General features: G+C 39.6%; 12 protein-coding genes across 12 annotated transcripts; 5 read left to right on the top strand and 7 right to left on the bottom strand.

Annotated features, from left to right (window-relative positions):
* Positions 1-564: 564 nt before the first annotated feature.
* I206_103713 (uncharacterized protein) lies at positions 565-2,202 on the bottom strand (the record flags this gene model as incomplete). The annotated part of the gene is made up of 7 exons (XM_019153060.1): positions 565-809; positions 891-950; positions 1,011-1,145; positions 1,266-1,503; positions 1,601-1,638; positions 1,762-1,893; positions 1,968-2,202. 7 exons carry the CDS (start codon positions 2,200-2,202, stop codon positions 565-567), a joined length of 1,083 nt encoding a protein of 360 aa, XP_019013221.1.
* A 400-nt stretch (positions 2,203-2,602) lies between these two features.
* Positions 2,603-5,399, bottom strand: I206_103712 (uncharacterized protein; the record flags this gene model as incomplete). Its single annotated transcript, XM_019153061.1, has 10 exons — positions 2,603-2,917; positions 2,989-3,285; positions 3,367-3,450; positions 3,506-3,525; positions 3,595-3,657; positions 3,713-3,758; positions 3,823-4,056; positions 4,123-4,467; positions 4,537-5,224; positions 5,290-5,399. The coding sequence occupies 10 exons, from the start codon at positions 5,397-5,399 to the stop codon at positions 2,603-2,605; spliced, it is 2,202 nt and encodes a 733-aa protein (XP_019013222.1).
* A 400-nt stretch (positions 5,400-5,799) lies between these two features.
* On the top strand, positions 5,800-7,569 carry I206_103711 (protein transporter SEC61 subunit alpha; the record flags this gene model as incomplete). Its single annotated transcript, XM_019153062.1, has 5 exons — positions 5,800-5,806; positions 5,871-5,938; positions 6,019-6,298; positions 6,389-7,011; positions 7,078-7,569. 5 exons carry the CDS (start codon positions 5,800-5,802, stop codon positions 7,567-7,569), a joined length of 1,470 nt encoding a protein of 489 aa, XP_019013223.1.
* A 653-nt stretch (positions 7,570-8,222) lies between these two features.
* Positions 8,223-10,003, top strand: I206_103710 (uncharacterized protein; the record flags this gene model as incomplete). Its single annotated transcript, XM_019153063.1, has 12 exons — positions 8,223-8,256; positions 8,318-8,360; positions 8,425-8,451; positions 8,515-8,595; positions 8,709-8,775; positions 8,838-8,870; positions 8,964-9,035; positions 9,101-9,174; positions 9,237-9,267; positions 9,320-9,410; positions 9,467-9,856; positions 9,918-10,003. 12 exons carry the CDS (start codon positions 8,223-8,225, stop codon positions 10,001-10,003), a joined length of 1,029 nt encoding a protein of 342 aa, XP_019013224.1.
* Positions 10,004-10,665: 662 nt separating this feature from the next.
* Positions 10,666-12,781, bottom strand: I206_103709 (uncharacterized protein; the record flags this gene model as incomplete). The annotated part of the gene is made up of 11 exons (XM_019153064.1): positions 10,666-10,957; positions 11,026-11,117; positions 11,181-11,304; positions 11,370-11,460; positions 11,528-11,635; positions 11,692-11,743; positions 11,808-11,861; positions 11,933-12,217; positions 12,282-12,443; positions 12,499-12,576; positions 12,641-12,781. 11 exons carry the CDS (start codon positions 12,779-12,781, stop codon positions 10,666-10,668), a joined length of 1,479 nt encoding a protein of 492 aa, XP_019013225.1.
* Positions 12,782-14,259: 1,478 nt separating this feature from the next.
* I206_103708 (uncharacterized protein) lies at positions 14,260-16,472 on the top strand (the record flags this gene model as incomplete). Its single annotated transcript, XM_070202818.1, has 12 exons — positions 14,260-14,452; positions 14,509-14,602; positions 14,657-14,711; positions 14,772-14,839; positions 14,904-15,097; positions 15,145-15,205; positions 15,264-15,517; positions 15,571-15,614; positions 15,657-15,690; positions 15,755-16,048; positions 16,113-16,232; positions 16,282-16,472. 12 exons carry the CDS (start codon positions 14,260-14,262, stop codon positions 16,470-16,472), a joined length of 1,602 nt encoding a protein of 533 aa, XP_070058919.1.
* Positions 16,473-16,771: 299 nt separating this feature from the next.
* I206_103707 (uncharacterized protein) lies at positions 16,772-18,600 on the bottom strand (the record flags this gene model as incomplete). Its single annotated transcript, XM_070202817.1, has 7 exons — positions 16,772-17,069; positions 17,131-17,598; positions 17,651-17,781; positions 17,833-17,869; positions 17,931-18,109; positions 18,164-18,267; positions 18,429-18,600. 7 exons carry the CDS (start codon positions 18,598-18,600, stop codon positions 16,772-16,774), a joined length of 1,389 nt encoding a protein of 462 aa, XP_070058918.1.
* Positions 18,601-19,751: 1,151 nt separating this feature from the next.
* Positions 19,752-21,178, bottom strand: I206_103706 (uncharacterized protein; the record flags this gene model as incomplete). Its single annotated transcript, XM_019153067.2, has 6 exons — positions 19,752-19,796; positions 19,862-20,050; positions 20,133-20,564; positions 20,626-20,904; positions 20,971-21,054; positions 21,128-21,178. 6 exons carry the CDS (start codon positions 21,176-21,178, stop codon positions 19,752-19,754), a joined length of 1,080 nt encoding a protein of 359 aa, XP_019013228.2.
* A 511-nt stretch (positions 21,179-21,689) lies between these two features.
* On the bottom strand, positions 21,690-22,440 carry I206_103705 (uncharacterized protein; the record flags this gene model as incomplete). Its single annotated transcript, XM_019153068.1, has 3 exons — positions 21,690-21,788; positions 21,890-22,113; positions 22,170-22,440. The coding sequence occupies 3 exons, from the start codon at positions 22,438-22,440 to the stop codon at positions 21,690-21,692; spliced, it is 594 nt and encodes a 197-aa protein (XP_019013229.1).
* Positions 22,441-22,953: 513 nt separating this feature from the next.
* On the bottom strand, positions 22,954-24,380 carry I206_103704 (uncharacterized protein; the record flags this gene model as incomplete). Its single annotated transcript, XM_070202816.1, has 7 exons — positions 22,954-22,996; positions 23,070-23,169; positions 23,246-23,321; positions 23,387-23,532; positions 23,601-23,687; positions 23,764-24,122; positions 24,244-24,380. The coding sequence occupies 7 exons, from the start codon at positions 24,378-24,380 to the stop codon at positions 22,954-22,956; spliced, it is 948 nt and encodes a 315-aa protein (XP_070058917.1).
* A 439-nt stretch (positions 24,381-24,819) lies between these two features.
* I206_103703 (uncharacterized protein) lies at positions 24,820-25,292 on the top strand (the record flags this gene model as incomplete). The annotated part of the gene is made up of 3 exons (XM_019153070.1): positions 24,820-24,954; positions 25,032-25,093; positions 25,175-25,292. The coding sequence occupies 3 exons, from the start codon at positions 24,820-24,822 to the stop codon at positions 25,290-25,292; spliced, it is 315 nt and encodes a 104-aa protein (XP_019013231.1).
* A 75-nt stretch (positions 25,293-25,367) lies between these two features.
* I206_103702 (uncharacterized protein) lies at positions 25,368-26,953 on the top strand (the record flags this gene model as incomplete). Its single annotated transcript, XM_019153071.1, has 7 exons — positions 25,368-25,413; positions 25,475-25,654; positions 25,716-25,883; positions 25,965-26,077; positions 26,314-26,472; positions 26,542-26,718; positions 26,810-26,953. 7 exons carry the CDS (start codon positions 25,368-25,370, stop codon positions 26,951-26,953), a joined length of 987 nt encoding a protein of 328 aa, XP_019013232.1.
* Positions 26,954-27,293: the final 340 nt, after the last annotated feature.

The raw sequence follows: 27,293 nt of genomic DNA, 5'->3' as shown, positions 1-27,293 counted from the left end.
TATCAAGTTTCTGGGCGAGTCTCTTGATAAGTCTGAGTATATATATACATTTCCTCTCTTTGGCCGATTTAAGAATTAAGACTACTATCACTATTACTATAGGGACTTGGCGAATCAATAAACCCCCCTTGTCATATCACCTTTTAAATGACCGATGTATCGGTAATTCAATTGAAAGATGATTGATGGATTTACCCGAAACCACTTTAAATAAAGAGATAAGCGATTTCACCTGAATGACTCAAACGATTTCATGAATTCCGAATATACATGTCGTGATTCTGAAAATAATTCGTATTTCGACTTGAATGCTTTAACACATCGACCTCGTCATTTGATTTTTATATGATGAATGTAACAAAGTATATTCAGCAACAATTTGATAAAGCGATGGATCTCTTCTATTAGCTGGTTATCTGGGAACAATTTATTCAATATGCATACTTTATTTTACTTTATTTTCTTGCAAAACTATTCCGAATTGATACCCAAAACATATAACAAGTTCCTTATATATACCACCTCTTCCTCGATGATTTATGATTTGTTTTACATAATTAATCCCTAATAACCTCGCTCAGGAATGACCTTATTAATAGGTTTACCACCTTCTCTAATTCTCTTTACATTTTCTAATAAAAGATCAGCTCCAATTTCAAAGTATCCTTTAACATTTGACGAAGTATGAGGAGTAATTATAACTAATGGGTGAGTATAAAGTGGATGACCATCTGTCAAAGGTTCTGGATCTGTCACGTCTAAAGCTGCTCCTGATAGATGACCTTTATCGAGGGCTTTGATGAGTGTTTCTGGGTAAGTGGAGAATGTTAATTAGTATAGTATGTCTGTCTTCATCGATCGTAATCAAGAGTTTACGGGTCTATGCTTACCTGATTTGAATAAGTCACCCCTACCGACATTTAACAATATCGCATCTTTAGGTAAAGCATCTAAGAGGAAGTCATCAGCTAACATAGTAAGAACGGGATTAAGCCTATGAGAATACTTACCAAAGTGCTCATCCTTTAATAAATCTTTGGTTTGCGGTGTAGAAGGCAAACTTGCTATCAATATATCTGATTTACTTAAGAAAGCTTTGAACGATTCAGGATCATTGGTAGAATAATAAGCAGATGGGATAATACCTGACAACAAGTTTGAACTAAAATCAGCATCAAATATCACAAGCATTTGAATAACCCAGATATGATTGTTTTGTTTGTCTTCAACGAATGCAAATCTCAGTGGATAAGAATCTTGCTCACCTTCTTCATCACCTGTTCCAGGTATAATATAACCATCATCCTTCCTTTTTGTACCAGTTGAATTAGCTGCAATAACATTAACGTTAAATGCTTTAAGTAATCTTGCTGTTTCTCTTGCAATATGACCATAACCTAATAAACCTGCTGTTTTACCATATAAAGATCTTCCAGAATTACCAAAATCTCCTGGAGGAGGTGGTGGAAGTTGAGGAATTTCTCTATTCCATTTTTGAGTGTGCTAAGGGGAATTCAAGAATGTTAGATATATTGTCTGTAAGGATAAATTAATAGTAAAATTGAGAGACAAGTAAGATTTAGAGGGTAATGTAACTCACCCTTGCATTATAAGTTTGTAAATAAAGATGAAGGTATACTTGAATAAAGAAGGACAATTATTAGCCTTGTGTTTTTTTCCGTTTCTCTCAATTGTAATTGCGGTCATTGATTTTAGAATTATAATATATATATATATATATATATATTGTAAATAACTTACAACTGATAATTTGAGATATTATCCATTGTGGAATACTTAAAGAATGAATACCAGATGCAGAAGAAATTGTAATTTGTTTTCTAGCTTCTTCTGAACGTAAAGCAGGTGAATTTAAAGCAACATTTGCACCAGCTATCTCAATTAAAAAAAATTATATCAGGTATTTTGTTTTCAAAAAAAAAAAAAGATTGAAAAAAAAAACATACCACTAGTTAATTGAACTAATTTTAAATTAGGTAAATCTTTAAATTCTAAATAAGTTGGAATTCCTGTATAATTTGAATACCAAACATCTACATTATTTGCTAATTCTTTTGAAACTTTTTCATTAATTCCAGGTGGAAAATGATGAACAGATTTAAAATGTTTTTTAACTTGTGCTAATTTTTCAATTGAAAGTGGTGAAGTAATTATTAAATTTGATAATTCTGGAGCCATCATTTTCGTTTCAATCTTTTAATAAGAAAACAATGATGATTAATTAATTTCTGAAATTTAAAGAATTATAAGTTCTTAATAAAAATGAATAAGTATTATTTGGTTTTGAGAAACTTTACTTATGAAGGAAAATCAAGTAAGATTTGTAACAAGATATAAAATAATACATATAAAAAGATAAAGAGATATGGTGCAATCATAATGGTAATATGATAATCATCATTATGTATTGTTCGGATTTAACCGATAACGGATATAGGGTGATAAAACATCATCCATACATTATTCATTAATCACGCCATTAGTGCATATTTTATGAAGATACATATATTATTATTGGCATATATGTGTAGATTCAATAGTAAATTGACATTCATCAAGCGAGATTCATCAAGCAATCGCATCACCCCTGAGCTTCCTCATTACCATACGCATTACTCTTATGTTTAGGTATAAAATTAAATGAATCATCAACTTTACCTAAAAACATTTCTGAAATTTTTACCCAATCATTTGAAAATGGACTACTAAGTAAAGTTTCTAATTCATTTCTACCTTTATATGCTGGAGGTCTTTCATTTAATTTTCCAGGTAATCTTTCTAATAATCCTATTGGTATATATCTACATTGAAAAGATAAAGCTTCACATAAAAATCTTCTTGTTGTATTTATTCCTTGTGTATCAGACCCCCAATGAGATAATCCAAACTCAGCATACTAATCAGAAAAAATCTATTCAGCAAAACTACATTTCTCAAGTTTTTATACAAACTTAGGAATCAATTTACCTTTCTTATACCTTCTAATCTTTCTGTCGATGAAATATCCCATTCCCTTCTTTCTTTGATCTCAGTAAATATCCAAGGTTTAATTAAAGCACCCCTAGCAACCATAACTCCATCTACACCTGATTTTTCCATTTCTTCATAATATCCTTGAGCAGAATAACAATCACCATTACCGAAAATGGGTACAGATGGCAAATTCGCATCTGATAATGACTCTCTTAAAGTATCCGCACATGTTTTTATGTATTCCCAATCTGCTAATTTACTATATCGTTGGGTACGTGATCTACCGTGGATCTACGAATATACCTTGTGAGCTTATGACTCACTCATCGTTGAACAATGGCATGGTGATCAGAGGTCTTTGAGAAAACCTACAGTAAGTGCGCCTGCTCCCCATTGAGTAGCGAATTTAGGTATTAATTTATGTGCATTAGGTTTGTTGTTCGAGATACCGGTTCGCTAAGGTTATCCAAAGCGTTAGCTTGAAAGGATTTTCGATCGACGTCTGACTCACGAATTTGACTGTCAACGGGACTGAAAGACCAAAGCCAGTAAGTAAACCGTAACACAGCGATTTCGGTAGAAGCTGGAATCATCACTTACTATCTCCCAAGGCTCGGTTCATTCCCACTAATATCTTGGCCAGTCGTCCCGGTGCCTCCATCACTGCATTTCCTCGCATCAATTGCGATTCCCTAGGTATCAATTCAACATGACTTACATGCACTACCAGCACCCTGGTTGAATACCAGATCGATCGGACATCCCTATGAAGAGACAAGCTTGTAAATTCACAAATACCTTATGAGAGCTTTTGATATGGGAACTTACCATATTAATATCCACGAAATCTACTCCACCGTGAAGTTCTTTCCTAATCAATTCAGCAGCAGGTACCATTCTATTCGCATAACCCCCTGCTAATTGAATTCCAAACATTTTTTCGCTTTCATGCCTTCTACATAATGCCCATTCTTCGTTATGCCCTGAAACGAGAGGTTGAGCCAATGCCATCTCGGAAATAGTTATAGTCGCTCCATAATCAACACAGAGTCGTCGGAAGGGCTATATTTGAGCAAGATACTGAATCAGCCGGACACTCGTACCAATGATGGGCAAAGTTTAGCTTACCAAATTCCCAACAGTAGTCAATGGAGCCAAATACCTTCCACCTTCCCAATTCAACCTCTTTTTCTCTTCAGGTCGAAGAGGAACATCCATAGCTTCACTCTCACCTACAACCAAACCTTTCTTCTCTTCCTGAGCTGCATTCAACGCATCTTCTTCTGTTCCGTTCTGAATTTCATTGAAAGCACTTTCCTCATTGAATGCAGCTTCTTCAGAAACGTTCATAGCTGATTCTTCATCTTGTTTACGTTTATGAGATTTGGAGAATTTCGGTTTCGAATTTGATAAAGTGAATGGTTTGTCAGGTTCAACTACTGATAAATATGCTTTTGAAAATGGGAATTCATACTATTCAATGTACGCGTGGATTGTTAATTCACATTATCAATAAAATCTACAAGCTACACTTCAACTCACTTCATTTCGTTTTAATTTATTCGTTGTTTCCCATTCTATCCAATTCGTTTCTCCTCCTTTCCATTTTCCTTTTATTTCATTATCATTAGATGAAAAATTCAAAAGTTCCCATTTACCAAGTTTTCTAGATGTTGAAGATGAATTAACATTTTCATTTTGTTCTTGATTATTTGAATCTTCAATTTCATTTTCGGAAATTCGTTTAATATGATTACCTAAAAATCTACATCTCCATCCATATGGACAATATCCTAAATCCTTTAAAACAGGACAAGTAGTTTTCAGATTAATTTTTTTCCCTATTAATTCATCTTCGGATCCAAATTCGATTATTTCATTGATATGAGGAGGATTTGAAGATAAAATTGATGAAGGATTTAAATAAACATCTGAAGGTTTAATTTCAAAATAACCATCCCAACTATGATTGAATTTACAATTATCTCCTTTTTCACAAATTCCATTTATTTCCCATGATTTACATATTTTTATATTAATTTCTCTTATTACTGGGAAATGTCTTCCTTTATTTGCACCTTTTCTTTCTTTCTTATTGTTATTTGGTTTACGTCGTTTATTATCCCTTGAATCTCCACCTGTTACACCTTCTGCAGCGTCATCATCTCCTATGTCATTAAGGGCTGATGATGAAGCTCCATCCACAGTTGGTGTTTGATGTATCAGATATCTGAATTAATTGTCATCAGATTCAGTACAGGCAAAACTCATTGTAAAGACGGAAACTAAACTTACTCAGCTTTGATGGGTGCGGTCCCTGCTGGTATTGGTCTAGCTGAGAGAGAAGTCTCAGGTCGAGCTGTGATTTGTGGATCTGTTGATGCAGTTTGCTGTATTTCAGACATTGTATCTGATCTACTTCCACTTATATTGTTGACTTGAATGGGGGAGAAGAGTTCAATCTTGATGAAAGCTTGTATGAATTTCTGAATTATCTTTTGGCTTTACTTTATTTTAACTTTTCAATCGGGAATAGTGGAGCCCCCGATACTAGCATAAGTTACGTAACTTGGATTTATTGAACCAACCAAATGCGGCATTAAATTCCATGTTTAGTGCCACGACACCACTTTCACCACTCCCTTACCACCCTGACAACACCATACACCATACACTTCATATAACATCTTCTACCTCCTTCTATCACCTTGATTCATCTACCTCCATATCCATATATCAAAACCAATCCTCACTTCTCGTCTGTCTTTTCGGCTCGGCTCCCCCTCACCTGGTAACTCACGCGCAATGGGTTGTAAGTGTTTGCTCTCTATTGTAAATGTGCTCGTTCGGGAACTCATATCTGACTTTTGGGATAGTCCGATTCCTTGAGCTCGTCCGACCTTTCGTGAGCATCCTCCCAGAGGTCACTGCTCCAGAAAAGAAGGTGAGTTCATCTATTAATATATCTTTTGACTCAATCCGAACGGACGTCCAAGAAGGGCTGACAGTTACCCATCCTCATAGGTCGTATTCAACCATAAAGTTTTATGGACAGCAACCACCCTTTTAATCTTCTTGGTATGCTCTCAAGTCCCATTATACGGTATCATGTCTTCAGACAGTTCAGATCCTCTTTATTGGCTTAGAGCTATCTTGGCTTCAAACAGAGGTACATTGATGGAATTGGGTATCACACCGATCGTTACCTCTGGTATGATCATGCAACTTCTAGCTGGAGCCCAATTAATCGACGTCGATTTCAGTCTTAAGGATGATAGAGCTCTTTTCGGAGCTGCTCAAAAGTGTGAGTTGGGTCCCATTGCGCTATATGACACAAGAGCATCGCTACCCTCATCATATTTCAGCTCAAGCTGACATCTGCTCTTGTTTCTAGTATTCGCCATGATCATCGCTCTCGGTCAAGCAACTGTTTACGTTCTTACCGGTCTTTACGGATCCCCCTCATCTTTAGGTCCAGGTGTTTGTCTCCTTTTAATCCTTCAACTTGTCTCTGCCTCCTTGATTGTCATTCTTCTCGATGAACTCCTCACCAAAGGATACGGTCTTGGATCTGGTATTTCTTTATTCATCGCTACCAACATTTGCGAATCAATCGTTTGGAAAGCTTTCTCCCCCAACACCGTCAACACAGGTAGAGGACCAGAATTCGAAGGTGCAATCATCGCTCTATTCCATTTACTCTTCACATGGAACGACAAAACTCGAGCTCTCAAAGAAGCGTTCTATAGAGAAAGATTACCAAACATCATGAACCTTTTAGCTACCGTTGTGGTCTTCGCTTTGGTAATTTACTTGCAAGGTTTCAGAATTGAGATCCCAATTAAATCTTCAAAGATGAGAGGTCAAAGAGGTTCTTACCCCGTCAAATTGTTTTACACTTCCAACATGCCTATTATGCTTGAATCAGCTTTAACCTCGAACGTTTTCTTGATCAGTCAAATGTTATCCTCTAGATTCCCTAACAATTTCCTTGTTAGACTTTTAGGTGTTTGGGAGGTGAGTGTGATCGTTTCTTCTTCTTCTTATTATTATTGTGAGCTGATTATTGTTGTCGATCCGTAGCCAATGGAGGAAGTACCATCCCAATTATCTGCTGTGTCAGGTATCGCCTATTACATGTCCGCTCCTCACTCTCTCACCAAGGCTATTCAAGATCCTTTCCACACCGTAGTTTACATCGCATTCATTGTCACTGCATGTGCTATCTTCTCAAAGACTTGGATTGAAGTTTCAGGTTCAGGACCTAGGGATGTAGCTAAACAACTAAAAGATCAAAATATGACTCTTGCTGGTCACAGAGAAGCATCAATCTATAAGGAACTTAAACGTGTTATCCCTACCGCTGCCGCTTTCGGTGGAGCTACTTTAGGTTTACTTTCTGTCTTAGCTGATATGATGGGTGCTCTTGGATCCGGTACTGGTATCTTGATGGCCACTACTATCATCTACGGATACTTTGAATTAGGTGTTAAGGAGAACTCTGGTCTCGATGCAGCTGGTTTGGGTGATTTACGTGAGTCCTTATTGACTTGGAATCTGTGTAACTCAATGTAGTAGCTAATGCCAATTTGATTATCTTACAGTCTTCTAATCACCTTACCGCTAGTCTCTGATAGTCCAAATCCGAATTTACTGGTTTTCAGTGAAAGAGGTTTTGTGAATGCATATAATTAGGTGGATGGATGTATACAACGGGTGGAGGAATCCTGAGCGTGGATACCAAAATTATTATCGGGAGGAAAAGCTGATCTCGGAGTGGAGAATGTGAAGGTGAAGTTAATCAAGAATGCTATCGGAAAAGATGGTGTAGAGGAAGGATCAGGTGTATCTATGGCATTGTCATTCATTCAATACGGCCTGATCAATAACAAACCAACCAAAAACGAATGAATCTATTGCATATTGATTGTTCTCGCTTTGACTTTTGTTTTTCTTCTCGTCTCCCTTTCATTTACACTTTAAATTACTTTGCGAAGACAGAGGATTAAGAGAGATGTTGGTGGTGGAGGACGATGAATGATGAATGTGGCGATGACCGATTATTTTGATTAATCACGTGCTTTGAGATAATCTACGGCCCGCATTTGACCGGTCTTTCGATCGCATGAAGATTATAAATAGATGGTATATCTACTTATAACAATCTTTTCTTGATTTGTCTGTCTTTTGCCTTCATATTAACCATCACCATCAAATAAGTGAGGAAAATGTCTACTGAAAAGAAAACTGAAATTCCGTATGGTGAGTCAAAGTTGTCAAAACATCTTTAAATTAGAGTAAGGTTAAAAGTTTAATTTGATAGTTCGACTTGGTAAATCCGGTCTTAAAGTTTCCAAGTTAATCTTGTAAGTAATTTGATGTATATTGGAAATATGGAATATTTGAATAATCTTAAGATTACATATATAGAGGATGTATGTCATATGGTACACCTGAGTAAATTATCCCTCAACTTATAAGTAAGAAGTAATAAAGCTAAATATCATTTTTTTTATGTAGATGGCAAGAATGGGTATTAGATGAAAAACAAAGTATTGAACATATTAAATTCGCTTATGAAAATGGTATTAATACTTTTGAGTTAGTCAAAGTTTTCTTTTTTTCTTAAAAAAAAAAAAAAAAAGTTATTACTTTTTGCTATGAGTTTTGTTTAAGGTTCTTGATAAGAGGTTATATTAATGTTGTTGATAAAGTACTGCCGATGTTTATTCTGGTGGTGTTTCTGAAGAAGTACTTGGAAAAGCATTAAAAGCTATTGGAGTAAGTTAGAAATACAATTACATTGTCATGAATTTTCATTAATGTTGGTATATCTTTTATAGGCTCCAAGAGAAAGTGTAGTTATCCTTACTAAAGTGAGCATATTTTTTCGAGATTTCACCTTTGGATTCTGCTTCATATCTGGCCTCTTCGATCATAGGATGACTCACCTGTTATTGGTGTTTTAGCTCTTCAACCCAGTCATCAGACCTGGATCGGGCGATAAGGTGGCACCCAATGGCAGAGGTTCAAGTCGAAAGGTTTGTCAGATCAAGCTGTTCACCAACGGGTATGTGCTGAATTTAATATGATGACTCGGTTATAGCACATCTTCGAAGCCGTTCAAGCATCTTTAAAGAGATTGGATTTGGAATATATTGATCTTTTACAACTTCATCGGTGAGTCTAATGCAGTGTACATATGAACCAGTACACTTTGACTGACAAAAGTGACCTCACAGATTCGATTATGAAACACCCATCGAGGAGACAGTGAGCTCATTTTTGTTATGAGTTGAATCCGCTGACATTAATCATTAATCAGATGCAAGCTTTACACGACGTCGTTCAGAAAGGATGGGTTCGACATGTTGGTATGAGCAGTTGTTACGCATATCAATTCCATGCTATGCAAAGTGAGTCATCATAATCTTGTACTAACAGGTTGTTTATTGGCTGATAAGTTAATTAGACTATGCAATTAACAATAAATTAACACCTTTTATTTCTATGCAAAATTTTCATAATGCATCATATAGAGAAGAAGAAAGAGAAATGATGCCTTTAACTCAATTATTAGGAGTTGGAGTTATACCTTGGAGTCCACTTCATAGAGGATTTTTAACAAGACCTTGGAATTCTGAAGAAACTGTAAGAGTTAAAAGTGATACAAATTATAAATCTCGTGGACATGATAAACCGGATGAATCAAGAAAAGAAATTAATGAAAGAATTGAAGAAATATCTAAAAAAAGAGGTATTAGTATGGCTCAAGTTGCTTTAGCTTGGTCAATAAGTAATGATTTTATTACTGCTCCTATTATTGGAACTACTTCTATTGATAAATTAAAGGATCTAATTGGTGAGATTTTCTATCAATTCGTAAATAAATATATAATTTCGAGCTGACGAAGATTTGATAGGTGCTCTTGATGTTAAGCTTACTTCTGAGGAAAAGTCATATATCTCTGAACCATATGCTGCTAGGTCGATCTCGGGACACCAGTAGAAGGGAAAACAGTAGGGTTACATGTCGGATGCAAATATTAGGATAATCAGTTGTTTTCGTCATCGAATCAGCTCGAAAGAACTTAGCCACGACTATCATGTGATCGGGTCATCACTTTCTGACCCCTTTGATCTTCGTCTGTGCTTCACTACAGTGGAAAGTGAATCATCAAAGGAATGGGATTTGAAGCTTGATGTTCACGAGTGGGTCCGTGGGACGACTCTATTAATGAGATGAGTTGATGAGGAAAAGGATTGATCGCGCGCCCTTAGAGACAAGTCGTTAAGATGCAAGTGGAAAAATTGCCTAAGCAATCAACCACCTGGCGCCATCAACTTAACCGTTATGGTTCAGCAATAATTCAATACACGATCAAAAAATGCTAAATTTACTTTCTCATATACTGTCGTGTAGCTCTCGAGATATCTTCATGAACAATCATTCATATTGACATTGGTCCGCATCTTTGATAATTACCAAGCCTACCGAAAAGATCCGACCGCTTGGTATGTACTGCACCTCACGTAAGCTCCATCGTCAGTCGAGCAGCTTTCAGACAGGCATAGAATATCAAAAAGATCTTATTCATGTTTTCTGCAACTCCGTTCAAAAAGTCGAATTTGAATTACAAGAGGTAATTATCTGCGGCCTGATTCTTCCGATCATGCTACTTGTCTTTTACCTTCCTGAGACTTTTTGATTTTCCGTTTGTTCTCATATTGCAGCCCAAAGTAGATAATCAGATAAAGTGCTAATCCCACTAAACAAAATCCAAGATAAAGCTTAGCTCCGATTCTCCAATTTGGAGCTTCTGACGCTGGAAATGCAGCTAATGGTACAAAAGCTGATAATATGTAGGCTAATAAAGTACCAGAAGCGAATAAAACGGTACGTGCTTCAGGTTGATCGGCAAGTACAGTAGATGCCCATCCACAAATAATTAACATTGCGGCACTTAATTTAACTTTTTGTCAATTATCTGCTTATCTTGCCTAAGACTGGAAGAAGGAAAAGATACTTACAATCCACAATAATTCAAATACCAACCTGCCATATAAGTATGATAATTGCTCGGTCTAATGATCAAGATAATTTCAGAAGTGAAATTGAGCGCCTATTGAAGAATTGAAAAATTAGTTGGAAAATTTTTAGAAGAAAAGAAAGAGAGATAATTCACAAAGTGAAGTAGTAAAAATCCGATTCGATTCCCAGTATAATCACTTATACTACTGAAAATAACTTGAAGACCAAGTGAAATTGCTTGACCTGCAATAGGAAGGTAATTCAATTGGGCCACCGAGCTAACAGAAAAGTCATAATGTCAGGGAGAAAAATCAATCGATTTTTCTGGATTGTATGAATTCACTATCTCGCTTTCCCATTTGGCAATTTCAAACTCTTTAACCATAAATTGAAGAACCCTGATGGAGTAGTACATCCTCCTAATACCCAGGCAACTGCGATTCAAAACCAATTTTTGATCAATCCCCGACCATGGGTTCAACACCTAGAATGACAACTTACGACCGAATGCCCATACTTTCCAATTTCTGAATACGTTTAAAAAGCTTTTGACAGTTATTGGTCTTTGGCCTGATCTATTGACTCTGGCATTTCTTCGAAGTGCGATGGCTGAATCCATATCAGTCGTATCGCGTAAAGGGGTTTCTATCGGAAGAGCTGCGTACCAATGTGTTTTTCTTTCATATACCATCCTGCGAGAGGATTCGGTCTCTCAGGCTATGATCAACACGCATGAATTTAGCTTGGTTGGGGAGCTGTTTAATATGGATGAGAGATTTACATATCCAGGTAAGACGAAGAATGCAGCTAAGGCGATAGCGATTGTACAGACCCCCTACAGTCAATTGACGATCTCGATCAGCTAAGATCTTCAAGAAGCGCATGAGAAGGGTTTTGGTGACTCACATTGACGATAAAAGCCCATTGCCAACCAGCTTTACCTCCATGACCTTCTAAGTTGGTACTCAAAGCACCTTGCATAGCACCTGATAGCATAGCTCCAACAGGTTGAGCAATATTATATAAACTCATACGCAAGGCTATCTCATGTGGAAGATACCATTGACTTATAATAGTCATATATCCAGGCCAAGCACTACCTTCAAAAAATCCAACTAAAAACCTTAATCCATAAATTGTTCTGTAGTTCTTTGACAAAGCTAAACAACATGTGAAAATACCCCACATGACCTACTTCCAATAATGAATTGAATTAGCCTGTGCTTTATCACGGACAAGGACAAATCAAATTTACCTCGCAAAAAGGTAACCATTTTGAGGGACCAATTCTCGAAACTAATATGCAAGATGGCCATAACATTATGATATATCCCGCATTGAATAGAACGGTAAAATAATTATACTGATTCCCAACAATGTTAAGATCTTCTTTCATACCACTAACATAGGCGTTACTCTATACAGCCTCATTAGATTAGGAATTCCCTTCAGTAAAGAATATAACGGCTTACGATATTTTGTTGATCAATATATTTGAAAGCGTATCCTAAAAACCCGATTACCAAGAGTGATAAATCAAGCCTCCAGACCTACAAGACAAAAGCAAGGATACAGTTAAACAAACGCACTTATCAATGTAAGGGGAACACTCACGAATTGCCTTTCCTCGCGACGTTGTTCATCTGTCAATTCAGTAGATGTTAATGGCACGAGCTCCGGATAACTTTCACTTGGCAAATCGTTCTTGTCTGTGAAGTCGGGGCTTTCAATCTGAGGAGTTTTGATCTCGGCCATTTCGTTAAATTGGCCTCACTGTCAATTCAACAGTCGTTATCACCGTGCAAGCTATTACAGTGCGAATTTACATCCGGCATGCATTATATATATGTATAAATAAGGTAACGGATAAAACCTGTTCATCAATACGATGATCAATGAAGACGTGATTCTTCCTACCTCTTCAATGCGTTCTGAATAAGCATATTTAGGCTTAGTATGACACTAATATTGATGGATGGACTTTGATGAACAGAAAGACCGATTTCCGTGGTGCAATTGCGAAAATCTCTTAAAGTAAATACTCAGCTGTTGTCTGTTATGGTGAAGTTTTCTGTGCTCTCAAAGGATATTTCGGTTTATTTCGGTATCTTAGGAACCTGCTTTGGATCTCTTCACAAAGAAAAGGCGTAATGATGGTTCAAAAATTCGGTTGATATTGGGACGATGAGTATTGCGGAGATAACCGTATGATGTGATAATCAAGTAATATTGACTAATAGTGGCGACATATTGTCTGCTCTACCCTCTATCGAGGCAGGATCATTCTCCTCTTCCTCGATTGTCGCACCGGACCGGAACTAACCACAAGTCTGTCACAAGTTTCTCTACTGGACGAGCTCGTTTGCTATCATTCTCGCAATCTCATGAAGTTGTGGGCGATATTAATCAATTGATGTGGGATTCAAGTTGTAGTATTTCGTGCGGAGAGGCCCCGAAAAGTGATTTTAGTCTTGATCTCCTGCTCTACCCCAGCTCAATGATAGGTATATCGGGAAGATAGGGGATTCCAATCGTATTCCACATGACTCCCTCTTTTCGCTTGAACCACAACACCAAGATATGTCATCTCGTTCGCGCAGCTCACAATCAAGCGATGTACTCGATATAAGCGAAATGTGCTTCGCTACGAACCGAAAATGCTTCTACCTTACGTTCAGAAGCCAGATATGCTGGTGTTCAAGATTTCGCGTTTCTCCGACAAGGGTCATAGGAGGTAATCATTAAGGTACAAAGCAATTAAAGTTGATCCTTTATATTTTCTGCGCGATTATCCGAGTCTACAACATTTGGCCTTTGATAGAGAGAGCTAAGACATAAACCTTGATGGTGCGATTACGAATGCTGGTAATTTACCAAGCCACTGAGTCTTCGAGGATATCTTTGGCATCCTGGCGAGTTCCGGGGTATACCAGTAAACCGGAGGATTAACGCTAATCACATCATTCGAGAAATGAGATAAGGATTGGCGGAGTGTTCCGCCTTTTCTTATCACGACAAGATTCGTCACTTATCTTTGAGAGGGAATATATTGTTAAATTTGCTAAAATTGACTATACCTCGCGGTTTAAGCCGGTGTGAATCGTGAAATAACGAAAGCACATCATTTTAGAGCTAAAGGCTGATAAGCCTGAATTTAGATTATATAAAGGACTGAACTTTCATTCGAGATAAGCAGGAATGTCTCCCCTGAATTGTTAACGGATCTCAACAAGATGTCTACTGCAATTGACGTTGATAATCTTACACCGCCTACGACAGCAGTCATTCATGAAAAGACACCTAAAGCCAGTGTATGGCTTCGATTCCGAAGTTTCATTTGGGATAGTGATACCCATTTAAAATCACCTGAAGAAAGAAGATTGCTGTGGAAGCTTGATACAGCTATGCTGGCTTGTCTTTGTTTGGGTATGTTCGATATCATTCCGTAAGGGCCGAAAGGCTGATATGTCATTCTTGAACAGGCTTCTTCTGTAAATACCTTGATCAGAGTAATCTCAGTAATGCTTATGTCTCTGGTCTCAAAGAGGATCTCGGATGGTCTGGGAACCAATTGACGTAAGCTATATTGTAAGGAAGCCGCTTTAGGAAGGTTTCTGACCAATTTTATAGCTACGCTACATCGCTGTATACTGCCGCATATGCACTCATGCAAATTCCCTCAACAGTAAGTTTATCTATCGAAAATTAGAAAGGTACAAGACTGACATTTGACTGTCGGATCCAGCTTATTGTGCAGAAAGTGCGACCTTCTCTCTGGCTGGGAGGCTGTGAGATAGCCTGGTGTGCTTTGACGTAGGTCAACTTGTAATTGGTAGTGTCGTTCGCACTGGCTGACTTGTTTTGGGTCAATATTAAGTTTCGCTCAGGCTGGTGCACACAATACAAGCACGATGTATGCCTTTCGATTTCTAGTTGGTATATTTGAAAGCGCTTTCTTTCCAGTTGGCTTATACCTACTTGGATCTTGGTACACACCTACGGAACTGGCCAAAAGGACTGCAATTTTTCACTTTACCGCCCCTGCAGGTGTATCTTTCGCAGGATACATGCGTGAGTTTTGCGATCATGTCTTAAGAAGTCAAGCTAAACCGGAGCAGAGGCTGCCGTATATAAAACCTTGAACGGTCATGGAGGTCTAGAAGGCTGGAGATGGCTGTAGTAGGTCTTTCAACCGATTTGCGCATATGATTTAGCACTAATTGTTCTTACAATGTAGCATTATCTGCGGTGTATGTATAATCTTTATCGATGACTGGTTAAATACTAAAACGTTATTTTTACAGATTATTACGCTACCCTGCGGCTTGTTGGTATTCTTCGTTCTTCCAAATCACCCTTCTTCAGCGAAGCGATGGTATCTTACCGATGAAGAGCTTGAACTGGCTCGGGAAAGAATGCGACGAGTTAAGAGAACGCCTACGGATGGGCTATTCAGAAAAGCAGTTCTTAAGAAGATATTCTCCAATTGGCGTGAGTCTCTTTACACTTTTCTTGATTGAAATATCAGCCGACTTGTCTTCCAGATGTGTACCTTCTTCCGTTGACTTACATCTTCTATGGTCTGAGTGTGAGTTGTGGCACTATTCGGGATACTGCTAACACATTATAGTGCGCTGGTTCAAGTTATTTTGGAATTTACCTGAGTTAGTATTTTGGCCTTGTCTCGAGTTTGCGCTACAAATGCTGATCTCTTGATATGATACATAGAATCAACCAAGAAGTATTCAGTTGAGATGATTAATATCTTACCCACTTTCATATCGGTCATACAAGCCGTTACGACTTTACTCTACGGGTTCTTAAGTGACTACACAGGAAGTCGATTCTGGTTCACTTTTGGTCCAATGGCCTTTGGAGCTATACCTTGTGGTATTTTGGCTGTTTGGCCGAATAATTACGAATTGAAAGTATTCGCTTTTATGACTCTTGGAGTTCAGCTGATGACTGCGGTTATCTATTCTTGGTGGAATGAGATTTGTTCTGCTGATCCTCTGGAACGAGGTATGTAATGGTTGTTGTTAATTCCTACTTGTGTATATAAGATTGACTTGAATCTCGCGATCAGCCCTCGTTATCAGTATGAGTAATGGATTACAATATGTAATGTCAGCTTGGCTGCCTCTCTTGATCTTCAAGCAGACAGACTCTCCTACGTTCAGAAAAGGTTTCATTACGGACTTTGTCTGTAAGTCTTCTGCAAGGCGGTTCGGCGATTAGCTGATACATCTCTTTAGTCGTTCTGATCACCTTGGTTCTCCTGGTTCTGGTGAAGATTTTGCATGGCAGAGAAATTCGACAAAAAGCGCCGGTTGATGAGGAATACCTCGATTCTCCGAAGAGTGCTGATGGGTCTTTCGACAAGAAAGACGCGGTGTACAACCTAGAAGACCATCTAGGAAACACTGCGGTACTAAACGATAAATGATTCGTAGTGAAAGACTCCCTTCATGATTAGCTCGATAGATCATGCTGCTCTCTCTGTACTGCTTGTCATTCCTGTTTTTCCCGACAGTCTCATGAACAAAGCCTAGTATATTACTTGTTCACGATTCGATCATGTATCTCTTGCGGATTCACACCATCATTGCATACAATATTACTGGTCGATAAGTTACCCTTCCAATTCAAAAGCGCCGGAACCTTTGATACTACGTTGGCCAATTGGGGTCATACGGTTCTGATGAATTAAGAGGCTATATTCGGTTGAGTCCCCAAGTGGACTGATTATCTCTTGGGAACGCCCTCGAATCCCCTGTCTTGATATCTCCACTTGGCAAGGGCAACCAAGACAGCCCCGAACGCCATCAAAGAGATAGTGACGCAGAAACCTGGTATATATCGCGGAGCATCACTTGCGGGCCAGAAAAATGAGCCGTACACCGATGATAAATTCCCAAATCCATTGATTAACGCAATCGAGGTGGCACGTTTGCTTCGTCCTTCGAACATCGTAACGATCCAACTCAGCAGGATTGGGACAGCCGACCATATAGCGGCGCCACCGAAACAGATAAAAGCGTATCTATACAATTCGATTTAGCTACAATGCCCATCGGTGAGATGTCTTCGAGTTTCTGACTTGCCTGACAGCGTTATTGTGAACAGCTACGACAATTATGAAGCTGGCTATTCCCCAAGCACATGCTGCGAGCACATGGAATGCTTTTTGGCCAGTTCGATCAGAGTTAAAACCCATACCCACCGAAATGACAAGTGCCACAATGTAGATGGGTACAGTCATAAATTGAGCTTTTCTTCCCGTGTACCCAAGCGATGTCATTAAAGTCGGAAAGAAGTACGATATGGTGCCGACAGAATTGATGACATTATAGATAAATAAGAAAACCCAAGTCTTAGGATCCTTGATAGCACTGATAAATGCTGCTTTGTGACTAATATCGGTTCCTTGTTCTTGACCGACGGCTAACCTAGCCACCGCCAAGTCTTTTTCGCTGTCAGATAGCCAGCCTGTATTAGTGGGATAGTTGGGCAGAACGAAGAAAGCCACCGAAGCGATCGCGACAGTAATAAGACCTTCGATGATGAATAGCCTGATGAAGCGTTAGCGAAGAATGTGAGTTCGCTGCACAATCTTTGGCTCACCATTTCCAACCTCGAGTACCGCCAACTCCTTCCAATCCGTCAATGATTCCGCCTGCCAGCAGTCCGCCGAATGCTCCTGATACTAGGGAAGCTGTGTAGAATAATGCGATTCGTTTGGACATCTCTCTAGGCTATATCCAATGATTTAACATAGCGTTTCCGACATATCAGCTCGGCCTCACCTTATACCAACAGGACATGACAAGCATTACTCCAGGGCTAAAAGAGCGAAGTGGGTCGATAACATGCAATCTGACGCCCAGAGATTATCGGGACTTACAAAAACCCGGCTTCAACAATACCGAGGAAGAATCTAAAGGCGACCATTCCACCCAAAGAAGTGACCCCTTTCGCACCGATACTCATTGCACCCCAAGCTAGCATCACGCAAGGCAGAAATATTCTAGGTTTTGAACGAGCGAGAATCAAGTTACAAGGTACTTCATTCAAGAGGTAACCCTAAATCGCCATTCTTAGCTGATATTCATCTCGTCGGACTTTTAAGGAGCTTACCACGAAAAAGATAGACAAGACCAAGGAGTAATCAGATGATGTGAGCTTGAGATCCTTTTGCATTCCTCCTACTTTGGCGTTACCGATGTTTGTTCTGTCCAAATCTACGGTTTAAAGGAAATAGAATTGAGAATTTGACAAGGCCCATGTAGGTTTAATTATCATTTGAGGATGATTCGCATAGGGTAAAGGTGACATGGCAGATAGGGTGAAACAGTAGGTCAATGACGCCCGCATGCAAGAGCTCTCGGAATGAAGAACTCACAATTAAACACGTACATCAGCCACAACATCGGCAACAGATGTCTATCAATCTTGCGTACCAAACGCTTTTCTTCTGGGGTATTAGGAGTATACTGATATCCATCAACCTCGACTTTGCTCGGAGGTATCGCATCTTCGACATGCGAGACATTGTGCTTATCGATGACATCCATGTTGGAAAGATTGTATTGTATTTGTTCTGTAATGCTATCAACGATATATCAATCGGGGAAGGGGAAATCTTTTACATGATTTTCGGTGATCGATCCTATATACTACATGGTGCAGATGGACGGATCATTGTTGTACCGTTCTTACAACGTATGAGATGGGAACACTGTATAGTACATGGACGGTGTTTGTATTCCCTTCTATGCGCTAATATGACAACTCATTTTAATCCATTTCTTCCTCGTTTTCCCCTCAGAAGCCGTCGGTAACCCTAGCGGAGCGCCATGGGAAACTACGGTTAAGCGAAGTTCTAATCAGCTGATCATGGGTAAATATATGAGGTATGATGTCTATTTTCCGTCTGGCATTTCCTTGGCTTAACATACAAGCAGAGAGAGATTTAGCGTACCAGGTACTTCGGCGTAACTTTGCTTTATGTGACGTAGTTTTAGATTGATTTGGCCTACGGTCCGCGCGTTATCCGGATATAATCGTGAAAGTTACAAGCATCTGGATAACGTGAAAGTGGTTTATCCGTTTAAGCTTTCTCATCGAATGTGGAGGAACAAGGCAAAAGACGGTCCGGACCCCGTTTCACCGACCACACTAAAGAATCCACCTCAAAAGCTACACTCGATTCGCCTCTTTGCTAGGTCCCTACTCTCGCGTTAGGCTCGCCATGTGTCGGACCCCCGCACTTCTGTTTCCCGTTTCAATCCTTACATCGAATGAGCCCTTATGTCATTGCGGCAATGATGACTGTCAAAGATTGGTAATAGCCTAAAAACTTTCGTGCCGATTTGCATCAACACTTGCAGCGCATAGAAATCTTGTAACAATCGTAGAGGCAAAAGCTTTGTGAAATCTTGGCCATGATCAATCTGTGTTCTTTCTCATGTGTAATTAGCATGGATGCTGTCTTAGCAGCACTTCGAGCTGGCAACGAGCTAAATCTAGGACATCGTCAATCACTGATCTCCACGTACTAAGAATTTTGATCAGAACTAGTCTACGTCTCTACTCGCACTAAAAGTCGTGGTCGGTAAAACAACGCAGGTCACAATCAAGCATACAGCTATTACAGGTCTATATGCATTCAAGTTCTACTTTAAATATGAGTTCTATTGACCATGCACTGAATTCTTTACTGGCTTTATGCAATCTTATGGGTTAATTTTTGACCAGACACCTTGTTGGCCTACAAATATCGGTATTTTAAATTAGCGTTGCCCATCGATAATGACACAATTAGCAGGAACTTACCTTGAGCTCCTCAAATCCTGATGTAATGGTGTCTAATCCACCTCGTAAAGCGATAGGATTGGGCTTGATACCGTATTTAGTGATAAATTCGGGAGTGGCAGCATAGAATTTAGCGCCGAATGCTCGGTCCGCTGGTAATGCTGGGATGATATTTGGGTTCTCCTTCTTTCTTGGACTGAAGTTGAATTCCTGATAACAATATTTGGGGTCAGTTATACTGAATTGGTAATCAGGTCGCATCGAATGTCGCAAAAGCTTAAAGCTAACTCACTCTACCTTGAATAGTGTATAATAGAGTATTGGCTATCTTGACTTTGGGGTTGATGGACTTGGCGTCTTCAGGCAAAAGTAAGATCGCATTTAATTGATAGCCCTTCTCTCCCAGAGCACCAATAGCGATCTTGTAACTGTTTCCAGACGAGATGGTGTCCAATCCGAACTTAGCACCTTTTCCACCTGTAACTTCTAAGGCTTCCTTAATGGCTTTCTGTTCATCATGATAGTCTACAACGTGATCTGCTCCGTACGATTTTACCAAGTCGAAAGAATGAGGAGAAGCGAAGGCGAGGACTTTGTAGCCCAATACTTTGGCTACTTGTACAGCGAATAGACCCACAGAGCTTGAGGCGCCGTAAATGATGTACCATTCGCCGGCATCGACTTTGGAAGGTGGGTATTCGTGACCTTGACTGTGAATCAATGCCTGTTTGAAAAAATCAGTTTGATTACTACGAAGACAGCTCTCTGTGATAGATGTCACTCACATGACCAGCAGTTCCCCAGCCAATACCGTATGTTGGAGCTTCTTCTAATTTGGTTTGCTCAGGTAATTTGAAAATCAAATCACTCTCTGCTTTAAGATATTCTGCAAAACTTCCTTTATCCTTGTAGATTCCTCCATGGACTGATCCTGCGACCCTATCACCGACTTGCAGAGGTGTCTTCAAGTTTGATCCGAGCTTCACCACTTCTCCTGAGAAATCACATCCGAGCGTGACACCATCGACGGAGACGAAAGAAGCGTGTTTCCAATCTGTAGGGTTCTAATAAGTAGAGGATCCGTCAATATCGCCAATAACAATGCAGAATGTGAGACGGATTAGACTGACTAGAGATACATATGCTACTTTTACGAGGACTTCATTTTCGCCAATCTCTGGTATAGGGACTTCTTTTACAGTCGCCCAACTGGCCTACGAACAGGACAATTGTGATCAATCATTGGCCAAAATCAAAAATGAAAGAACAACAGGAGGTATAACTCACTTTCTCGTCAGCAACGAGGGCTTTGATTGTTTTTGGGATTTCGACAGACATTTTTACAAATGTATACTATTCGTGCTATGGAAATGAGGATCAAAGTTGTAGCGAGTGTCGTGGAAGGATATATATATTTCAATGGCCGCACGATGATCGTATAATCAATAGACTCATAGTTCGTCATCACCTACACCTTACCTCCACCATGATGAATAATATTGAATAATAAAGATTTGTCAGACTCAGATCCGCGTTTTCCGGGAATCACGCGCGGGGCTCTTTTGTGCTTCCTTTCTTCCACAAACAGAAGCGTATTAAATGTTCTTCCCTCCACCTGCCTGGCCCAGACTTCAACTTTACCACGTGACTAACGAGGGAATGAGGAGATTGAGGTACTTGTGCTTACTATTGATGAGGTGGAGGAACGGTAAGCATCCAAGAGAGAGTGCAAACAGAGAGCTACCATACGGTGGATGGTCGCCAAAGTCGTATGACAACAATCTATGTTGTATACATTCTATACAATGCTTTGCGACTCAGAGATTCTATATATTATACAATTCAGTCTTCATTTCTCGCATGAAGTGACATGTCTACGCAGAAAGACACCTTGAAGCTTCCTTCCGGGGTCAGTCGCCGATGGGTGTGGAAATTGAGGTCTGGGTTCCTATGCCGAAAGAAACAATGTTAACCTTTTGATCTGGATGCGGATTTAAGTGTACAGAGTTGACATATGCATCAGTAACAAGTTGAAGACATCAGACATACCCTGTACTCCCTGTATCCTCTCCTCTCGTACCAAGACCAGTTTTTCCCTTGCCTCTCAGTATCCTCAATCAACCATCCATCTTCGTCTATGTATGTGTGATAAGCCGTTGTGTCCAATGTCAAAGTCTTCGCATTATAAATTTCTATAGCTACTTTCTCTAGAATGTCTACAGCTCTTGATCCTAATCCGCTAGCCTGATATGCCTTTCTTATGAAAAGTGACGCTTCAGATGGTACCGAATTAGCATCATGCCAGTGTTGTTGTCAGGCCATGACTTACAGAGATATACAATTCGATGTTTACGACTCGCGGTTTCTTGATCATCTATCATATCTAAAGCCCATCCTCCCATACCTACTTCTGTTTTCTCGCCGTTATCTTTCGACAGTATAAAAACGCAGAATGGTCTATCTGGATTTCCCAGGTATTCCAGAATTTTCGGTCCTCCCCAGCCACATTCCTTGCGGAAATCTAATAAAAGCTCTTTGTCGTCTATTGTAGCCATACGATATGTCAATATACCCGCATGGGTTGTCTGGGCGATAGTCATGCTTGCTCTATTCTTTATTTATTGGGATTGTAAGGGAAATAGCTCTAAGTATGCTTCCTAAGGCTGCGTCGTAGGAGTCAATGCCCTCATACCTTGTGATTTTCAAGTCTTGAAAACGATCACACGAAGATGCAATGATTTCACGACGGTTTCGAGCACTTTGCATGGGGTGTGAATTGGAATCGAGTCGATGAGATATGGCTTAAATCCCTGACATAGATAGAGCGAAGTCACACCTCGCGACTTCTTAAACGATAACCCGGTCAAATCCGATTCTCCACCCTGACCTCCTTTGCATCGCGTCTGAAGATGACCGAATAATTTCTGCTTGGCAACATACTTTCCATAACGCAGCTGATATACAAATTCTGAGAATAACGAACGATAGCGTGACACCACCTCCAATAAGGCCTCTGCCTTTCACTGATGCCGAAATTTCTTTCGTATGTTTTATCTAATCTCGTCAAGGTTTTCGACTCTTTCTACCTCTAACAGCGCACATATAAAAGCTTTTTAATAAGGATAGATGAAAGAAGGAATCTCCTTATCAGTTCGACTGAGAGCAGATACACTTTCGTCAGCCGATACACTTTACTCATTTCGGTACGACGCGAAAGCCTGAAACTCACTCTTTGAATTCGATATTTTGCTCTTCAACAATATGATCTGTTCTCTTGGCATTTCGATTGTTCCAATATTTGTGAAGAAGAGCAATCGCACCAAGGGTAGCTGCCGAAATGGTCAAATTCATTAGCTTTGAACAACATCCCTATACTTCGCATCTCGATAGAGGAACTAAACTCACCAGCGTGAAGGGTAATAGTAACCAAAATAGTGATTTTTGCGGGAATATATGAAGGTGCGTCTTTTGCACGATAGATCTGTGGGAAGGGCATAACGTCAATCACTACAGGCAAGCAGATTACCAATGTCCTGCGATACTCACTTGAGCTCCAATCACATTACCTGCAGAGTATCCAATCTGGTATAAAGCATAAAACATCGATCTTTTAGTATGACCAGCTACCATACTCTGCATCAAGGGTATGAACATCATTTGTCCGGTCGCCCACCAGAAGACAAGACAATATCCTACGGGCGCAAAAGGTCATTTTAGTCCCGCACTTCATCTGTCGCTGATAATTTCGGGTATCACATACCAGTGAATTGAGCATTCTTGTTGTGCGTTCCTACCATTAATATAGCTCCAATTATAGCAACGGAAATACAGATAATAGCAGGTAGAGCTATTGCAGTGAACGAGAGCGGGAATTAGTACGGCGAGCGCTTTGTCGAAGCAGACCGAAAGATATGTCAACTTACCTCTCATCTTTAGCTTCCTCGATAAGAGAACGGCGGCAATCATGGCTACAGTCTCACTAACTCCGGTGGACATACCAAGCAAAGTAGTCTCCTTTGTACCAAACCCAAATCCTGCGATGATAGTAGCTCCGAATGAAGAGATACCTCCGTTGGGAATACTTGCACAGAGCACGCTGATTGCAGCAAGGTAGATACGAGGATCGGTGAAGGCTTGATATACTTGATTCCATTTAAAATGTGTAGTGGCTGTTCCCGTCTTATTGTGTCTGATCCTTTCAAGGGCAATTAATCTTTCTTGAGGGGTCAAGAACCATGCCGTAGATGGGGAACCATCGGTCTTTCGGACAAAACTCGCATGACTTGAGGTGTATCGACATGAGTGTCCAACAGGGGAGATCTATGTGCGCACGAAGTCATCAGTATGTTGTACATACTACAGCATCTGCTCGTAGGTGTACTACCAGAGTTTACTAAACTCACTGTGAAAGAAGGTACTTGGCATGTTGTACTCGCTTATCGTCGCTGATAGCTTGCCAGCTAGTTTGTGAGGACCTGGTTGCAAGGACTTCCTCATAGGTAGTGGCTAGTAGAACCGTTATGAAATGATGAATTTTCATAATTAGTAAATTTGGCTGTTTGTTCTTCGTCTGCGGAGCGAAATGTCAGATAATGAGATTTACAATAGTCACACCAAAGAGATATTGGACATATTTTTGTACCTTATCTCTGATTTTGGCGATATATCGGAAATCGCGTAAGTAGCGGGCAAGTTGGGAATTTTAGCTTGCCCGATTGGAATTTCAGCTCGGGCAAATCCCCTTGTTATACCAAAATGACTCGCGCAATCTACGTTCATTTTGCGATTCGCTTCATCGTTCCCCAGGCTCAGAAACGAAATGAAGTCGACGCCATGGTATGATATCCCCCACAGAGCTTCAATATGTATAGGTATATAATGGAAGGCTCGAATTACTGACAAAGAACATATCTTTCCGTTGTAGTTAAATTCTCTCTGAACCTAAAAATTGAGCAAACATAGTTACAATATTGACCAAAATGCCTACAGCTGTTCAACCTCCGATGACACAAGAAGAGGATCAAGCTTTTTGGAAATCTTCTCAGAAATTGATTCGATATGGTGGAAGCTGGAGTAATGTGATCGTTACCAAAGCTAAAGGTACTGTCATGTGGGTGAGTAATTTCCATCGATCTGCCACTTCGTCTCTTCGGAAAAAGTTTAGCTGATATCTATTTGACCTTTTCAACAGGATGCAAACGGTAAAAGGATCTTGGATTTTACTTCTGGACAAATGAGTTCATTACTTGGCCAGTAAGTACAACTCCTCAATTGCAATCGCAAATTCAGATTAAGAGACGATATTCGGTGGCTTATGGATTCGACCGATTTTAGCGGTCATCCAGAAATTTCTGATGTTGTAGACGATGGCATGAGAAATCTTGATCATCTTTTCTCAGCAATGGTTACTAAACCAGTTGTTGAACTTGCCGAAAGACTTTCGAACATGTAACCTCCCGGCTTAAATAGGTGCATGTTCTTATCGACAGGATCAGAAACCAATGAAGCTGCTTTAAAACTTGCTAAAATGTATACAGGAGGTTATGAAGTTGTATCTCTTTCAGCATCTTATCGTATGTTACACCTTCATTCTAACACAAACAAGAATCCACAGGCTAAATCCGTCAATGACAGATGGAATGACTCATGGTGCTGGAGCTGCAACATTCTCAGTGGGAAGAAAAGGATATGGTCCTCAACTTCCTGGAAATTTGACATTACCAGTTCCTTATGCCTATCGATCTCGATTTAGACATCCGGATGGATCTTACGATTGGAAATCCGAATTAGAATATGGTTGGTCCTTAGTCGACTGTAAGTCGTTGACATCTCTCTTTTATAATTTGTACTTTAAAATTCTGATACTTGATGATAGGTCAAAGTACAGGAGCACTTGCCTGCGTGATTATTGAGCCAATCGTTTCAACCGGTGGTATAATCACACTTCCGGATGGTTATCTGAAAGAAATGAAAAAACATTGTGAGAAGAGAGGCATGCTTCTTATCGTTGATGAAGCGCAAACCGGAATGGGAAGAACCGGAGGTTAGTCTCAACTGTTTGACAGGATTTAATAGGATATTACAATGATCAAGAAGGCTAATGATATAACCGTCTCACTCATAGATATGTTCGCTTTCCAACATGAAGGAGTCGTTCCTGACATCCTTACCCTTTCTAAAACTCTTGGAGCAGGTCTACCATTGGGAGCTACGATTTGTACAGAAGAGATAGAGCGAGTGTGATAAGAGGTCGAGACGATACACCGATATCCCCTGAGCAGGACCGGAAAGCGAGTACGAAGGTTGCTAAGTAGAGTTCGAGACAAGGTTCACGAGATATACATTTCTTAGGGAGAAATAGTAGTAACTTAGATACAGTGTTCGGTATATATATATGTATAGTTCTAGAACCGCGCATCTCCGTCCTTCCTTATCTATGACGTCCTTAGCGCTGTACTAGCGTATTATGACAGCGAGTGTGTAACGAGAGAGGTTTCTTTTATTACACGACCCATTTGAACGATCCCCTCGTTTGTGCTGTGGGAGCAAAAGTATGCGAAATTGTCGAAAGAGATGATTTCCCTGCTCAAGCTCGAAATAAAGGTGAAATTCTGAAAAAAGGTCTATTAGATGTAAATCTTATTATACTTTTCAATCAGTATGAACTTCAAGCTAACATTACCCTGTGAGTTCTTCAATAGCTTCAAAAGAAGTATCCATGTATCGGAGATGTCAGAGGAAGAGGTTTGATGATGGGTATTGAGATTGTTCTTGATCCTCAAACTAAAGCACCTGCCGATTCTTTGGGTACAGCAATCTCGGCTAGAGCAATGGAAACTGGTCTAAGTTGTAATGTTGTCCAACTGAAGGGAATGGGAGTGAGTTGTTTCTGAAGCAAAGACGATTCAACAAGGCTCAGACAAAAAAAGTTTCTTTCCATTATTAAATTTCTGTTTATTTTCTTATCAGGGGACCTTCCGAATCGCGCCTCCACTTACCATTTTAGAGGAAGAAATTCTTGAAGGTATTGATATACTTGATAAAGCTTTTGCTTACGTCTTGGATCAAGAGGAATTTAGAAATGTAGCTCAAGGTCAGAAGACGAACCCATAATCAATTGTTTTTTCTACTTTACATCCCTCCTTACTCATGAGTTAGTAGGATTTTTAGCAATATTCGAATTTCCACATTTCTGCACATCGCTGATGTGATGCATGAATGTACTTGTAACAATCAGTGCTACATTCGAGACATAATAAGCTCGCAGTTCACTGATAGGCTTCTGAGATACTTATTAGTCATTCAAGATCAACATCTGCGTGTATAACGCAGAGCTGTTGCTAAGAACCACATATGTATTCCACTGTTCAAGCCAAAATTGAAACCTCGTTATCATGCCGGGATCTTCGAGTTGATCTCGGTCATTTCCGACAAAGATGTTCATTGAAATAGC

Source organism: Kwoniella pini, chromosome 4 (genome assembly GCF_000512605.2).
Source record: "Kwoniella pini CBS 10737 chromosome 4, complete sequence".
Lineage (NCBI taxonomy): Eukaryota > Fungi > Basidiomycota > Tremellomycetes > Tremellales > Cryptococcaceae > Kwoniella > Kwoniella pini.
Note: the sequence above shows the minus strand (reverse complement) of the source record. Positions and strands in the feature narration are given on the sequence as shown.